The sequence below is a fragment of the Eptesicus fuscus genome, chromosome 22, assembly GCF_027574615.1.
Source record: "Eptesicus fuscus isolate TK198812 chromosome 22, DD_ASM_mEF_20220401, whole genome shotgun sequence".
NCBI classification, from domain to species: Eukaryota; Metazoa; Chordata; class Mammalia; order Chiroptera; family Vespertilionidae; genus Eptesicus; species Eptesicus fuscus.
Window position 1 is genome coordinate 37,917,074 of NC_072494.1, and position 16,486 is coordinate 37,933,559.

The 16,486-nt window shown below is 46.3% G+C and overlaps 1 protein-coding gene across 1 annotated transcript in view; it reads right to left on the minus strand.

Annotated features, from left to right (window-relative positions):
* Positions 1–15,116, minus strand: part of ATP1A4 (ATPase Na+/K+ transporting subunit alpha 4) — a 37,097-nt gene extending 21,981 nt beyond the window's left edge. Inside the window, exons 1-11 of the mRNA XM_054711738.1 lie at positions 14,948–15,116; positions 14,391–14,575; positions 14,152–14,211; positions 11,539–11,742; positions 10,599–10,712; positions 8,330–8,464; positions 7,936–8,053; positions 3,755–4,023; positions 1,200–1,398; positions 861–970; positions 577–711 (exon numbers count right to left, since the gene is read on the minus strand). Of these exons, the coding sequence (XP_054567713.1) occupies positions 577–711; positions 861–970; positions 1,200–1,398; positions 3,755–4,023; positions 7,936–8,053; positions 8,330–8,464; positions 10,599–10,712; positions 11,539–11,742; positions 14,152–14,211; positions 14,391–14,543 (1,497 nt within the window). The 5' untranslated portion in view covers positions 14,544–14,575; positions 14,948–15,116. The remainder of the gene's footprint in view (positions 1–576; positions 712–860; positions 971–1,199; positions 1,399–3,754; positions 4,024–7,935; positions 8,054–8,329; positions 8,465–10,598; positions 10,713–11,538; positions 11,743–14,151; positions 14,212–14,390; positions 14,576–14,947) is intronic.
* Positions 15,117–16,486: the final 1,370 nt, after the last annotated feature.

Consider the following 16,486-nt stretch of genomic DNA (forward strand, 5'->3'; position numbering starts at 1 on the left):
TGCCACCCGTGTCCCCCACTGGCACTTCTCCTCCCTGGCCACTCCTCCCTGGATAGCGGACAAAATGCTCCTGGGAAATGAAACTCACAAACACGCTGGAGACCCCTGATCGCTTACCCGCTTACCCGATGGCAGCCGCTAGAACTGCAGGCATGGAATGAAATAAAAGATGACTGATGAAATCCGGCGCCTCTGGGGAGCGGCTGGTAAACCCAGCCTATTCTGCCGGCTGGCCCGGCGGCAGTCACGGAGATGCCTCCCGACAGCTGCAGGGACTGGCACGTGACTCCCACTGCCCAGCCTTAAGAGAGCCTTTGATGACTCGCTCTTCCCACAGGTAATGGGGTCTCCAACTCTGCTTAGGACTCAGCCCCTCTCCCTTTTATCACCCGCTGCTCCCCTCACCTGCTTGTTACTTTGCCTTGAGGTGAGCCTTCTTCCTAGCTGGGATGCTGGGTGTGCGCCCTCTCTATCCCACTGCTCAGAGGTGAGGCGGGAGACAAAACTCCTGCTCTCCCAAAAGATCCCCTCCTCACCCCCCCGCCAATCATTCTCCTGCCTTCGTCGGCTGTGTACCTGGTACTTGTTGGTCGAATTAAAGGGGATCTCTGCCACCTTGGGGCTTTTCTCTCTCATCTCCTTCACGGGGCTGTAGGACTGCTCGATGAACTTGAGGAGGGCCGACTCAGAAGCGTCCCCTGCTGTTGTCCGCTGCCAGAAGGGGGTTTTGTATGTAAGCCCCAGGAAAAGGAGAGGGGCCCGGGGAAATCCCTGAGAGCCAGGAAAGAGATCGTTTGGTGGGGAGAGGGTGGGTTATACCCTGGACACTAAGGTACCCTCCACCCCCTTGGGCCTGACACCTTAGCTATGGGAATGTTCTCCTGATTAGCCTTAAAGTCAGCCCGGTTGCAGAGGCCAGCGATTCGGGCCAGGATAGGCCAGGTATCAGAGCTCTTGTCAAATGTATGCGCTGGGGAGAAAGAACAGACTGTGAGCAAGGGCGCGGGGGTTTAAAGCAGGGCGTTATTTCCAGCCTGTCTGTACCCCACAACTTCACAGAGACACTTGGCTCCACTCCTTCCTTCTCTCGCTCGCCTTCCCGCTGTCTTTTCTTTGTCTGAACTCACCATTCCCCCTCAGCTCACTCATCACACTCCCCCAAATCCTTTCACTCTTGGCCCACCGATGCCACTAGTCACCGAGCCGTTCTTCACTCGTGTCGGCCTCATAGGTGGTCTTATCGAACCATAAGTGGGCGACGGTCATGCGGTTCTGGGTGAGGGTGCCCGTCTTGTCAGAGCAGATGGTGGAGGTGGAGCCCAGCGTCTCCACCGCCTCCAGGTTCTTCACCAGGCAGTTCTTCTTCGCCATGCGCTGGGCTGTCAGCGTCAGGCACACCTAAGGCCGAGAAAAGTCAAGAGAACAAGTGGAGAGAAGATATCGGCTACTCACACCACATCGTGTTTTGGAAATCTGATTTGTTTTTGTTCTTTTGCTATTTTAATTTTTTGTACTAATTTCCCTTATGTTTTATCTAGTTAAAAAACAAACAAACAAACAAAAACACCTTCCATCTATGGCTACAGGAAAGGAAATTAGGCAAGTGATTTTGGTTTGTGCTTGAAGGCAGAGTTTTAAAACCAGAGTGTATTCCTTTACCAGGCATTATAGAGAATGATGATCTGATCTTCCTTGATATATTCCACTCCCCTACGATCCTTTCATCTTTTCTATCCAGCAGCCTCTTTTTCATTCAAGTTCAGACCACACCTCTTTCTCAAGTTCAATCTTTCTAAGGCCCGCATTAGCTAATCTTTTATGGTGGAATAAGATGCTATGTATGGAGTGTGTGTGTGTGTGTGTGTGGGGTGTACCAATTTATTTTAAAAAACAATGGAAAGAATGATGAAAGTGAGAAGAAATATTGCAGCACTAAAAATAAAAAGTTTATTGTTAATCTTCACCTGATGGTATTTTTTCCATTGATTTTTAGAGCGAGTGGTAAGGAGGGTAGGAGTCGGAGAGAGAGAACCAGAAAGAAAGAGAGAAAGAAACATTGATTGGTTGACTCCCACATGTGCCCCAACACAGGGTTGGGATCGACCCTGCAACCAGGTATGTGCCTTTGATTGGGAATGGAACCCAAGACCCTTTGGGGCATGGGCTGACACTGAGCAACATGGCCAGGGCCAAATAAGATTTTTGTTGACCTTAAATTATGTTGATCATATATCATCCTATCTAATAAAATAGTAATATGCAAATTGACCATCACTCCAACCCACAAGATGGATGCCCCCATGTGGTCAAAGATGGCTGCCCCCATGTGGACACAAGATGGCCACCACAAGATGGCCAGCAGGGGAGGGCAGTTGGGAGGGACCAGGCCTGCAAGGGAGGGCAGTTGGGGCGATCAAGCCTGCAGGAGAGGGCACTTAGGGGTGACCAGGCCAGCAGAGGAGGGAAGTTGGGGGGCGACTGGGCCTGCAAGGAAGGGCAGTTGCGGGGGACCAGGCCTGCAGGGGAGGGCAGTTAGGGGCAAACAGGCTTGCAGGGGAGCAGTTAGGCATCAATCAGGCTGGCAGGGGAGTGGTTAGGGGGTGAACAGGCTGGCAGGCAGAAGCGGTTAGGGGCAATCAGGAAGGCAGGCAGGTGAGCAGTTGGGAGCCAGCAGTCCTAGATTGTGAGAGGGATGTCCGACTGCCCGTTTAGGCCCGATCCCGGTAGATCGGGCCTAAATTGGCAGTCGGACATCCCTCGAGGGGTCCCAGATTGGAGAGGGTGTAGGCTGGGCTGAGGGACACCCCCCCACACACACACCCCGTGCACGAATTTTGTGCACTGGGCCTCTAGTATATTCAATAAAAGCCAGGTGCACGACAAGGTTGTTTTAAAAGCTAGTGAATTCTTAGGATGTGGTTATGTAAGTGCAGAATTCTAATTATGGGATTATGTTTTATTTACGTAATATCACTAGTCCCAATGTTTTTGTGCTAGTCCCCGAGTAGTATACTCATTTTTATTTTAGTTAAGCTAAAGCATACCCTAAACAAGTGATCAGCAAGACAAGGGGCCCAAAGACCATGTCATATGGCTAAGGGAAACAGGATTATTATTTCACTTCCTACCTGGAGACTTTGAGGAAACATAATGGTTACTGTCAAAAATCTAAAGGGTGGTTTGTAGGAGAGAGAGAATTGACCTATTTTGTATTTCTTCAGCTGGAAAACTGAGAATTATTTTTCTGTTCAACACAATGCAATCAAAGTAGAGCAGCCCAACAATGAGATGAACAGAGACTAGAAAGGGGTGGGCTTCCCAGGACTAGAAAAGCTCATCGTTTCCCATGGACTTTGTGCAAGATAGTCAGCATTGACCGGAAAGTTGAATTTATATGGGCTTTGGAATCCTTTCCAATAAGATTCCATGATTCTAAATTAATCTCCCTTTATAAACTGAGGAATAAATTGAGGCCTGGAAGTGAGTGATTCGGACAAGTTCACCAGCCAGGACTGGAATTCACTCCCCGAGATGTATAATCCAATGTTCTCTGCAATGCAACTCACTTCCTTTCTCCTTGAGAAGAAAAGAAGGCACCAGAAAACGTGGCTGGGGCAAATAAAAGTAATTTGGAAGCTAAATGATTTGACATCTGTATATACATCAGGGGTGCACTGTACTTGAGAGGTTGGACAGTGAAAGAGATACTAGTGGTTTGTCTGCCCTGAGGCCACCCCCTACCCTGGCTACTCACAGTGACAGTGGCCAGCAGCCCCTCAGGGACATTAGCCACAATGATGCCAATGAGGAAAATGACAGCCTCCAGCCAGCCATAGCCCAAGATAATGGAGAGCGCGAAGAAAATGACACCCAGGAAGATGGCCAGGGAGGTGATCATATGAATGAAGTGTTCAATCTCTATAGCAATGGGAGTCTTGCCAACTCCCAGGCTTGAGGTCAGGGTGGCGATGCGGCCCATCATTGTGGAGTCTCCTGTAGAAACCACGATGCCCCGGGCTGTTCCTGTGGAGAAAGGGGGAGTCTCAATTGGGAAGGATATTGGATTTGGTTAATACGAAATCTGTCAGTGGTCAAACACAAGGTGGAAACTCAAGGACCTCTGAGAGGTCATCATGTTCTATTCTCCTCATATTTAGCTTCTACAAATAAGGGTCTCCTAATCTAAAAAAAAAAAAAAAAAAATCTCTGAAGAGATTTCACAGTTCTCCAGAGATACCCAACTTTATTGCCGCCTAATTGTCTTCACTGTCAAGAAGGTCTGCATTTCACTTAATTTAAATGTCTTCTATTGTTTATATGTTTCTTATTGTGCCCTCAGTAACTGAAAGTTTCCAGATCCCCAGAAATAGAGGTTACTTATCGGCTAGAGTCCTATCTTTTTAAAAAGTATATATTTTATTGATTTTTTACAGAGAGGAAGGGAGAAGGAGAATTAGAAACATCGATGAGAGAGAAACATCAATCAGCTGCCTCTTGCACACGCCCTACTAATGATGTGCCCGCAACCAAGGTACATGCCCTTGACCGGAATTGAACCTGGGACCCTGAGTCTGCAGGCCAATGCTCTATCCACTGAGCCAAACTGGTTAGGGCTAGAGTCCTATCTTTGTTCTAGTATTTTCTTATCCTCCATTGGTTCTCAATTGGGGGCCATTTGTCCCTTAGAAGACATTCGACAATGTCTAGAGACAATGTCACAACTGGGTGGGAGGGTGTTGCTACTGGCATCTCGTGAGTAGAGGGCACGGACGCTGCTAACCATCCTGCTATCCCAGGACAGGTCTCTTCTCCCCATACAGTGAATTATTCTGCCCAAATGTCAATAGTGTTGAGGGGAGGAACCCTGCTCTGACCTGAGCCCCCTCCCTGCTTTGCTGGCTGGAGCCAGTCTGACCCCTGCTGGTGAGGATAGGCCATCACAGCTAGGCTTCTGTGCTCTTCCCTCCGCCAGCACTGCGGGAATCAGAAGGGGAGCTGGGATGTCATGTTGGGCTTCGCACACACCTGCTGCAGACCACTCGCCTGCATGGCTTCAAGTGAGGGGCCTGGCAAGATTCTTTACTCAAAACAATTCTTCCTGCTTTACCACAATGGCTGAAATTCCTACCGTTAAAGTCACAGCCAGAACTGCCCAGAAAAGCAACATATTATAGAAATAGTACTTGTTTTAGAATCAGAAAGACTCAGGGCTGAAAGTTCGACTTGCTAATGTTCCAGCTGTGTGCCCTGGGGCAAGTTACTTCAATGCTGTGAGATGCAGTTTTCCTCGTCTTTAAAATGGGAAGGAAACACCTACAAAGCTGTGAGGAATAAATGTTTTTAAAGGAGCCTAGAAGAGGGTTGAGTACATAGTAGGCACTCAAATATTAGTTTAATTCTTTTCTTCATTTAGATGAATTCGGGGTCTCCAGCAGGGCAGACATAAAGTCACACGTGTAATTAGTAGGGGCAGCTCTAATCCGGCAGCTCCCACAGCATCTAACATGTATTTCCAAAGTCACCATCAGCTGGATGAGTCTCAGAACAGGGTCCTGTTCAGACAGCAGACGGGTCAGGTCAGTGTTAGGTGGAGGTTCTGGAAAGTTCCCAGTCTGAGGTACTCTCCACATGAGTTTCAGACTGGTTGAGCTTTGTGAAAGGAAAACACTAAAATAATTGAGAGGTGCTCAAAGGGTTTATATTGTTGGGGGGAACAGAGTATGGTGTCACCTATATCTATTTCACCTATATCTATAGGCTAGTTCAGAGTTTAGTCTAGTTCTTCATTTTCGTTCCTTGTGCTATGGTTTCCCCATGCTTGGCGAGAAGGGGTTTCATAACTAATCTCAATGTGTCTAGAGACAGGGTGGGTTGATGGCAACCCTGGGGAAGGTAAACAAGGCCAAGCCTCCTATATCCCATTATAGCCTTTATATAATGCCAGAGATAGAGCGTGGGCCCCCCATGAAGATGCGTGAGAACCCAAAGAGAGATGTCTGCATAGGCAGCCCTGTCAGAGTCCACAGAGATGAAAGCAGAGAGGCAAAGTTCTGGGATCAAGGTTAAAGTTATGCTACTAGTGAGCAGTTTGCACAGAAACCCCTCAATTGAACAGTCAAGAGCTCCTTCAGCCTAGCTCCACCCTCTTGGCCACCTCTTGGATCCCTCTGGTCTCCTCCTAAAGCTCCTCCATTCTAGCCAGATTCTTGTTTCTCAGGTGGAATGCCACCACCCCTTTCCCTCTATTTTTAAAAAAATATATTTTATTGATTTTTTTACAGAGAGAGGAAGGGAGAGGGATAGAGAGTTAGAAACATCGATGAGAGAGAAACATCGATCAGCTGCCTCCTGAATTATTTTCCTCCCTTCTGTGCTATTTCCAGTTCATAGAGCATAGTCCATTCACTATCCAGAATAATAATAGGCCACTTACAATGTGTTAGGCTTTGTACTAAGCATTTTATGTATTATTCCTTTAATCCACATAAACATCTACAGGGTAGCGACTTTTAGTATCATCATTGTACAAATGCGGGCCTACGGGGGATGTGCCCGCAACCAAGGTACATGCCCTTGACCAGAATCGAACCTGGGACCCCCCAGTCCGCAGGCCAACGCTCTATCCACTGAGCCAAACCGGTTTCGGCCCCTTTCCCTCTTATCTGATGCATATACTTTGCTGATGAAAAATTTACTTTGGAAGGAGAAATTTGATGAAATTTCTTCCTAAAATTTGTGGGGAAAGCTAGCTAACTTGTATCTTTGTGTTCAAATTTTTTTTTCTTTTTTTTAAAAAAATTAATTTCTTTATTGATTAAAGTATCACATATTTGTCCTCATCCCCCCATTCCCATCCCACACCCCTCCCCACGCATGCCCCCCCCCCCCCCCCCCCCCCGTTGTCCTTAACCACTGGTTAGGCTCATTTGCATGCACACAAGTCCTTTGGTTGATAATCAAATTTTTTAAAATTTTATTTTGATCTATATTTTACTTTCTAGTTGGATTTTTTTGGTCTTAATGTTACTTTAGCTTATGAGGTAATTCCGAATAAACTAATTTTATTACCAGATAGGTCATTAGCAAGCTTTATTCCCCAGGAGGGTCTGTGGAAAGAGCATGGGCTTTGGAGACAAACTTGCTTTAGAATCATTGACCCTCTCTTTTCTGTTGAGTTGTGCTCTTGGGTACTGCATTTACTTTCTTTAAACCTTAGTCTTTCATGTGTAAAATAGGGATAATGTCTATTATATAGTGTTCTGAGAATCAGAGTTATCTGTAGCACTTGACACATACTAAGCATTCAATTTATAAAACAGCTATTTCTTAGATAACCAAACACTCATTCTTAAGTATGAATAATGACTTTAAAGTGTGTCCAGAGAGTCATGCAGACCTCCTTAAGGGGAAAAGATGAAGTTGACATCATGGTATTGAGTCCATTGTTACCACTTTGGCCAGAGATACTAGGAGCTGAAGTGTGAATGGCACCTCTGGGAACTCAAATTTCCAATGCCCATATCCTCTTTCGGAATAGTAAGGAGATAGGGTTTACCTCAGGAGAAGAATGACTTAGCAAGGCTGAATTATTTTCCTCCCTTCTGTGCTATTTCCAGTTCATAGAGCATAGTCCATTCACTATCCAGAATAATAATAGGCCACTTACAATGTGTTAGGCTTTGTACTAAGCATTTTATGTATTATTCCTTTAATCCACATAAACATCTACAGGGTAGCAACTTTTAGTATCATCATTGTACAAATGTGAATGTGATGGCTTTGACCTTTTACCAAAGGTCACACAGCTCATGAATAATGGAGAGCCTAGACTACTTGCCAGCTGTTACCTACCCTGCTACCTTTAGAAGATAGAGACTTCCTGAATTCTTTCAATCTCTGCTTTTGAATGTAGGGTATTTATCATGCAATATTCACCTTCCACACAGTTGGTGGAGAAGAAGCACATGTTTCTGGTCTCCAGAGGGTTCTCATGGGTGAAATCAGGGGAGCGGGTTTGGGGATTTGACTCTCCTGTCAAGGATGAGTTGTCCACCTGAGATGGGAAGGAGTCATAAGGTGAGCATGAGGAAAAAAAAATTATTTATAAAGATGACACAGCTATATCTGCCACCAACTCATCATTACTGATGTGCAGAGAGAAACAGATTTACACATCAGCACCTTCTTGTCTCTGACCTCAAGTCTGCACTTTGTAACTTCTCAAGGTTCTGAATAATAAGACTGTACTTTCTCTCACTGATCCCAGGTCACCGCAGTGCCTCAAGGCCATGCTTGGCTCTCCCTCCCCCAGCTTACCACATCCCCTCACCTTACAACCATGTGCAGAGATGAGCCGGATGTCAGCGGGGATTCGGTCTCCACCCTTCACTTCTACCAGGTCTCCCACCACCACATTTTCTACATTGATCTGCATCTTCTCTCCATCTCGAATGACTAGAGCTTGCTGTGGGAAGATAGTACAGGGTAGGAAAGCTTTCTGCTCCCGCAATCCTGCTCCTGGCCTACAGCCTTCTGCTCCTGGTCTCCTTCCTTCTGGCTCCCCTTTCTCATACTGTCACTCATCACGTCACCTTTAAATCTCTATTACTAAATGTATTGGTGTAACATTGGGCCTGACCAGGTAGCTCAGTTGGCTAGAGTGTTGTCCCAATGTGCCAGGGTTGTGACCCATACAAGAACCAACCAATGAACAAATAAACAAGGGGAGCAACAAATCGATGTCTGTCTCCTCTCTCTTCCTCTCTCTGTCTGTTTCTTTCTCAAATTAATCAATAAAAATTTTTTTACAGCCCTGACCGGTTTGGCTCAGTGGATAGAGCTTCGGCCTGCGGACTCAGGGGTCCCAGGTTCGATTCCGGTCAAGGGCATGAACCTTGGTTGCTGGCACATACCCAGTGGGAACTGTGCAGGAGGCAGCTCATCGATGTTTCTCTCATCGATGTTTCTGACTCTCTATCCCTCTCCCTTCCTCTCTGTAAAAAAATCAATAAAACATATTTTTAAAAAAATTTTTTACAAAGAAAAAATAACTGTATTGGGGTAACATTGATTAATAGTATCATATAATTTTCAGGTGTACAAGAATATAATTCTTGAAGGGCTCTTGGTAGATTGCAAATTCTTACCATTGCTGTTTGCAGGGCTCCTTGCAATGTGACTTTGATGCTTCTCCCACTAAGAGATGGGGTCTATCTCTACCTACACTTGGGCTTGGCTATAGTTTGCTTGGGCCCATTGGACATTGGCAATTGTAATGCAAGGGTAGGCTTAAAAGTGCTTGCACCCTGGGGCTTGCCCTGATGTCACTGGGAATCACTCTGCCGCCATACTGAGCAAGCCCAAGCTAGCCTCCCGGAGGAAGAGAGATCATAAGGAGAACGGGCCTAACTGGCCCCGGTAATTGCAGCCGAGAGCTCAAACATGTGAATAAGGTCATCTTATACCATCCAGCATCAGCTAAATCCAACTCAGATCAGAACAGCCAAGCCATAGAACTGTGAGAAATAATACGTTTGTTGTTTTGAGCCACTGAGTCTTGGAGTGGTTTGTTAGGTAGCAAAAGCTAACTGATAGTTTCCCAACTCCTAGCTCATTCTACTGAAACATTTCCCCAAAATTCTTACGTTATGCTCACACCAAAGAGAGAGAATGACCCTGGGCTATAGTGCTAGAACACTATCATGCTGTTGGAAATTTGGGAGCCTGTTCCTTTCCAACTTCCCAGTCCTATGCCTAGGAACCTCTTTCTATGGTCAGATATTCCTAAGTACTTAAAAAAACACGTTTTATCTGAAAATAATCTAAGCCTTTAGAAAAGTTGCAAGAATAAAAATTATACTCAAGATGCCAGTATAACCTTTACCCAGATTCACCTATTAACATCTTATTCCATTTGCTTTGTCGTTTGTTCTTTGTTCTACATATGGGTGGGTGTATGTGAATCCTTTTCCCCCTAAACTATTTGAGGGTAAGTTACACACATCATCATCTTTTATTCTACATTGTTCAGTGTTCATTTCCCAAGTATTAGGATATCACATAACCATGATACAGTTATCAATTTCAGTGGATTTCACGCTGGCACAATATTTTAATCTGTTTGCGTTCCAGTTTTGTCCATGGACCCAATTTATCTTTTACAGCATCCTTTCTCCTCAGCACAGGGTTAGTCTAGGGCCAGGCAGCCCATTTAGTTATCATGTCTCTTTACCCTCCTTTAACCTGGACCATTTCCACAGTTGTACTTTGTCTTTAAGGTCATTGACATTTGAAGAATCTAGCCTTCCCAACTTCCTTTGCACCCCCCCTTTATTGAAAAAAAAAATAGAATTTTCTTATTTGGGGCTTCATATTATGCTCATTAGAGTCAAATTATGCATCTAGAACAGACCACTTCATAGGTGATGCTGTGCCTTTCTCAGGCTACTTCGAAGGCCAGATAGAGGAAAATCGAAGTAAGCGTCTCTCTCATCACTGGCCTCACTCATGGTAGGACATCATCCTCCCGGGACTTAATAACTGTGCATTTGGCCACATTCTATACCTCCTTTCACTCGATCCTCTCACACCAGTCCTACCTGAGGCACCAAGTTCTTAAAAGACTCCATGATCCTGGAACTCTTGGCCTCCTGGAGGTAGGAGAAGCAGCCAGTGATGATGACCACAACGGCTAACACAATGCCCAGGTACAGCTGGGGGTGGGAAGGAAAGAGCTTATTAGTAGATCCTTTTTTTTTTTTTTAATATATTTTTATTGATTTGAGAGGAAGGAAGATGGAGAGAGAGACAGAAACATCAATGATGGGAGAGAATCATTGATTGGCTGCCTCCTGCATGCCCCCCACTGGGGGTCGAGCCCGCAACCCAGGCATGTGCCCTTGACCGGAATCGAACCTGGGACCCTTCAGTCCGAAGGCCGACGCTCTATCCACCCAGCCAAACCAGCCAGGGCATTAGTAGATCCTTTTCGTCCCCTTCACCCTCAGAAAATTGCAAGGAGAAGAGTCGTTTCTCCAAGTGCAAGAACCCATAGGACTCAGTTGGAGAGTACAGGGGCTGAGAAGAGTCTGAGACAGGGCTGGCTCCCTTGGCCTCCTGGTGGAGGAAACCTGGTAAGGGGCCAGCAAAATCCCAGGTCCATGAAGGCCTACATTCTCCTCTCAAAGAAGGCTATTTATGGGGTGGGGGACAGAGAGTGAGGGAGATGGGGAGGAAAGAGATGAAGAGATTGAAGTTCTGGGAAAGAGAAAGGGACCGCAAAGGGCTATGATGATCAGTTGGGAAGATCATCAAGAGAGAGCAAGTTTCTAGAGGGGACCATGTAGCTCAGTGAGCTGAAGCAGTAGCTTTCCAGAGAAAAGACCAGGGGAGCCAGGAGGCATGGAGGGCTCCTTTAGAAAGTCCTGGGAGCACCAGGGATTTGGGCCAGAGGGCTTCAGGAGTGCTGGGCTTGCTGAGCAGAAGTGTGTCGGAGATCAGCAGGGACGGGGCTGGGCAGCAGTAGGTAAACAGACTCACGTTATCTTTGGTAGCCTGCTCACGAGAATACAGCTGGATGCCATAGGCCAGGAAGCAGAGAATGGCACCAGTCCACAGGAGGATGGAGAAGCCACCAAACAGCTGTCTACAGAATTTGACCCATTCTGGAGTGGTGGGGGGTGGGGTAAGTGTATTGGGTCCATTCCGAATCAGGATTTGCTGTGCCTCTTTGGAGCTAAGGCCCTATGTGAAGAATAAATAAGAATGGGTAGAAAGTCATGAAGAAGAAAAAAAAAAAAAAGAAAAAAGGAAAACAGCTATAGCAAAGGGGAGTCTTGCTTCATAACTCCGATCTGCCATTATAGGCCCAGGATGGGTCTAGAGGCCAACAAGTTTCTCTGAAGGTCAGACTGTAAGTTCTTCCGAGATAAGTGGGATTTTAAAACTTATGCTATAGGAGAGATATGGATTGATTCACAAACTTTTTTTCTTTATTAAGGTATTGCATATGTGTCCTTATCCCCTCATTCCCCCCACCACCACTAATGACCTCACCCTCTGGTGTCTGTGTCCATTGGTTAGGGTTATATGCATGCATACAAGTCCTTTGGTTGATCTCTCTCCCTTACCCTCACCCTCCTCTACCTTCCCTCTGAGGTTTGACGGTCTGATCAATGCTTCTCTGTCTCTGGATCTGTTTTTGTTCATCAGTTTATGTTGTTCATTATATTCCATAAATGAGTGAGATCATGTGATATTTATCTTTCTCTGACTGGCTTATTTCGCTTAGCATAATGCTCTCCAGTTCCATCCATGCTGTTGCAAATGGTAAGAATTCCTTTTTTTTTTTTTTTTACTGCAGCGTAGTATTCCATTGTGTAGATGTACCACAGTTTTTTAATCCACTCATTTGCTGATGGGCACTTAGGCTATTTCCATATCTTAGCTATTGTAAATTGTGCTGCTATGAACATAGGGGTGCACATATCCTTTCTGATTGGTGTTTCTAGTTTCTTGGGGTATATTCCTAGAAGTGGGATCACTGGGTCAAATGGGAGTTCCATTTTCAGTTTTTTGAGGAAACTCCATACTGTTCTCCACAGTGGCTGCATCAGTCTGCATTCCCACCAGCAGTGCAGGAGGGTTCTTTTTTCTCCACATCCTCGCCAGCACTTGTCATTGGTTGATGATAGGCATTCTGACAGGTGTGAGATGGTACCTCATTGTTGTTTTGATTTGCATCTCCCAGATGATTAGTGACTTTGAGCAGGTTTTCATATGTCTCTTGGCCTTATGTCCTCTTTTGAAAAGTATCTATTTAGGCCCGTTGCCCATTTTTTGATTGGATTGTTTATCTTACTTTTGTTAAGTTGTATAAGTGATTCACAAACTTTTTGAATACCCATCTTGAGCCTAGTACTCTGGTAAGATACCAAAGTGAGTACAAATGGTCCCTATGCATATGGAGCTCTAACTTTAGTGGGGATACTTTATAATATAGCAATAATGCACAAGGCTCATGTAATAATGGGATACAATATGGAGTGTTGATAACATATGGACTGTTCCCACTTTGCCTCTCTGGCTAAGAAATAGGGGGAAAAACAAAACAAAACAGTGACATACTTGAATGCATAGATTCTCACGTTAGCCTTTTGTAAGCTTGCATACTTTTTCCTCGGGAAGGAAATAATGGCGGAACCTACCAGAGGATTGTAAAACAAACTCTCATCCCCATCAGCTGCTCCCCAACCTCCCACTGAAAAATAGACCGTTTTCAAGACAAATATACAAGACAAGCCATCTATGCTCCTCCTTGGTTCCCAGATGAAGTCTCTCCCTGAAGAAAAGAAGTTCCAGACCTAAGAGGAGCCTACATTGTGAGGGCTTGTATTCAAGGTTTCTACCTGTGGTCGTTGTAATCGTGGCGATCGGAGCAGCAGCGGTAGCAATAGTAACAGCAGTAATATATGATTTTACTGTCAAACCAGTGGTTCTCAGTGTGGTCTGGGGACCCACGGGGTGCCAAGACTCTTTCATGGGGGTCCACATGTACATACACTTTTCATAATAATCCCAAATTCTTGGTTGTCTTTTTCAGTCTCATTCTCTCGAGTGTACAGTGGAATTTCCCAAAGGCTCTATGATATTGCGACAGATTGAATACTGAAAATATAAGAGAACCTAGCTGTCTTCTATTAAAAAGCTAGACATCAAAGGGGCTGGCAAAAACGTAAAATGCCACTAAGTTTTAATTTAGAAAGTCAGTTGTTTGTCATAAAATTATTATTTATTCTCATACACATACGATGGGCCTACTCTCGTTTAAAAATGAATTAGAAAATAGTTTTACATTTCTCCACTTTAATTTCTAACATGATAGTTATAGATGATGTGACCCGCAGAAGCAAAGCTCTCTGGGTTCTTTGATAATCGAGTGTAAAAGGGTCCTAGGGACAAAGGTGTGAGAAGTGCTGCTCTAAACCATGCTTTCACCCCCTCATGGGATGCCGAGCTCTTCGGGGGATGTTACCATTATCATCCTTTGCCAAGGGTGTGGCCTGTGAAACCTGTCTGCGTGGAGGTTAAGGGTAAGAGCGTTGGAGATGGGTTTTGTCCCAGTCGCCTCCCCAGGGGAGTGCCTTCACCCACCTTTGTCAGGTCCACGGAATACTTGGCGCTCAGCTGTTCCAAGGTTAATTTGTGATCGTTCTGAGAAGACAGCAGAGTTATTGAGGGAGAGGTGGTGACGCCTGGTCATTTCCAGGGGAGGGGGAGAAACCCTTGGGGGAAGAGGGCTGGCTGGGGCCTGTGGGTAAGATGCTAAAAGGCTGAGGGTTGGGAAAATTTTCAGAAGCCATTTGGTCAGCACCCATTCTGGGTTTTCTCACCATGACCAGTTCCTTCTTCAGTTCCTCTAGGTCGATCTTCTTTTGCTTCTTCTTCGACATCTTTCTTTCACCCTTGCTTGGCTCCGTTTTAGGTGTTGGGCTGGGATTCTGCTCCTGAGGAGCCACGGGTCCCTTTCCCCCCTCAAGTGCCATTGTTGTCCCTGGATTCAGCTGACCCAGTTCACCTGGTGGGAAGGAAGCAGAGACAGGCAGTAGGGGAGCAGAGAGGGAGGAGGGGGTGAGGGGCGAGAGCGACAGGAATGATGGTGTGAGGGAGTGGAGAAGGGAGGAGACAGCAGTGAGAAGAACACACCAGTGGGGAGAAAAGGAGGGAGCAAAGAGAAAGCAGAATGGAGAAGGCGGGCAGTGCAGATGTGAAGGGAGAGGGGTGTGAGGAGAGGACTAAAGAGAAGACTAAGAGAGGAAGGCCAAGGCCAGAGGGGGAGACTAGAGAAAGAGGGTGAGGGGAGTGGAGGCTGGAGCAGGCAGAGATGGGAGGAGGAAGTGTAGGAACAGGGAGGGAGGGGTGAGAAGAGCCTGGGGCCCAGGAGAGTTACCTAGAGGCAAAAGGGTGAGGAGATGGAGGTGAGGAAATGAAGGTAAGGGCCCGGGAGAAGAATAGGTGGATGGTAGCTAGTGCCTAAGTGATGAAGATGCCACAGGGACCTGAGCAGGTGGGAAATGCAGTGGGAGTGAGGGGCCAGCTGGGCTTCAGGGCATGCTGGGAGCCCCTAGTCCAGGCCCTGTGGTTGCCGTGGCAACAGCCCAGGTTTGCCATCACAAAGGCTTCATGAAAGTTCTAACCGAGAACAGTTAAGTCCCAGCCTCTGTGTGAGCACACCGTTATTAAGGCACAGTCTCCAGCGGCATTATCTCAGCTCTGAGAGATCAGATGGCAGAATAGGTCAGATTTTGCTTGGGCTTTTGTTGTTGTTGTTAATTCTCACCCAAGGATATTTTTCCATTGATTTTTAGGGAGAGCGGGAGGGGGAGAGACAGAGCAAGAGAGAGAAACAACAATGTGAGAGACACACATTGCTTGGTTGCCTCCCACACGTGCCCCGACCAGGGGCCGAGGATGGAGCCTGCAACTGAAGTATGTGCCCTTGACCGGAATCGAACCCAGGACCTTTCAGTTCATGGGCCAATGCTCTATCCACTGAACCAAAATGGCTAGGGACTTGCTTGGGCTTTTAAATCAGTTCTGAGCCTGAATCCTGGCTTATCTGCTTGCTGGTTGTGTGGCTTTGAAAATCATCATTTGGCTCTGCTATGTTTTAAGATCTATTAGGGTAAAGATGCTAGCATCACTGTTATCTACCGATTTGCTTCATAATTACTTTTAAAAACTCTGGTATTCTTGCCCAATCATTTTTGCAGCTGAATGTCACAACCAGCATGTCATGTTTTATAAAAATACAGTGAGAATTTTGATATTGGATTGATTCTTAAAATTTTAAAAAATTTTTTCAATTAGTTGACATTCAATATTATATTAGTTTCAGGTGTACAGCACAGTGGGTAGATATTTATATAATTTACAAAGTGACCCCCTCATAAGTCTTACACCCACCTGACACCATACATAGTTATTACAATACTAGACGCCCGGTGCACGAATTTGTGCACCAGTGGGGGTCCCTCAGCCTGGCCAGCAATTGAGGCTTATTGGGGGGCCAGCCAGAGGAAGGGACCCCAGGAGGTTGGCCAGCCGGTTGGGGGGCCGGCCGGCCAGGGGGAGGGGCCGTGGGAGGTTGGCTGTGGGAGTGCACTGACTACCATGGGGCAGCTCCTGCATTGAGCATCTGCCCCCTGGTGGTCAGTGCACGTCATAGCGACTGGTCAATTGGTTGGTCCGTCTTAATGGTCGCTTAGGCTTTTATATATATACTAGCTTTCCCGTTGCAGGAAAAATCCTGCAATAGGATTTCCTGCTGCACTCTACCCCGCCTCCGTTCCTCCCTTGTCCCCCACCTCACCTTCTCCTCCAGCCCGCCCGTGTTTCCCTTCGCCCCCGCTCCGCCATTGTCACCTGCCCCGCCTTCTCCTCCAGCCCCCCTGCGTTTCTCTTCGCCCCCGGCCCCGCCTCCGCCCCG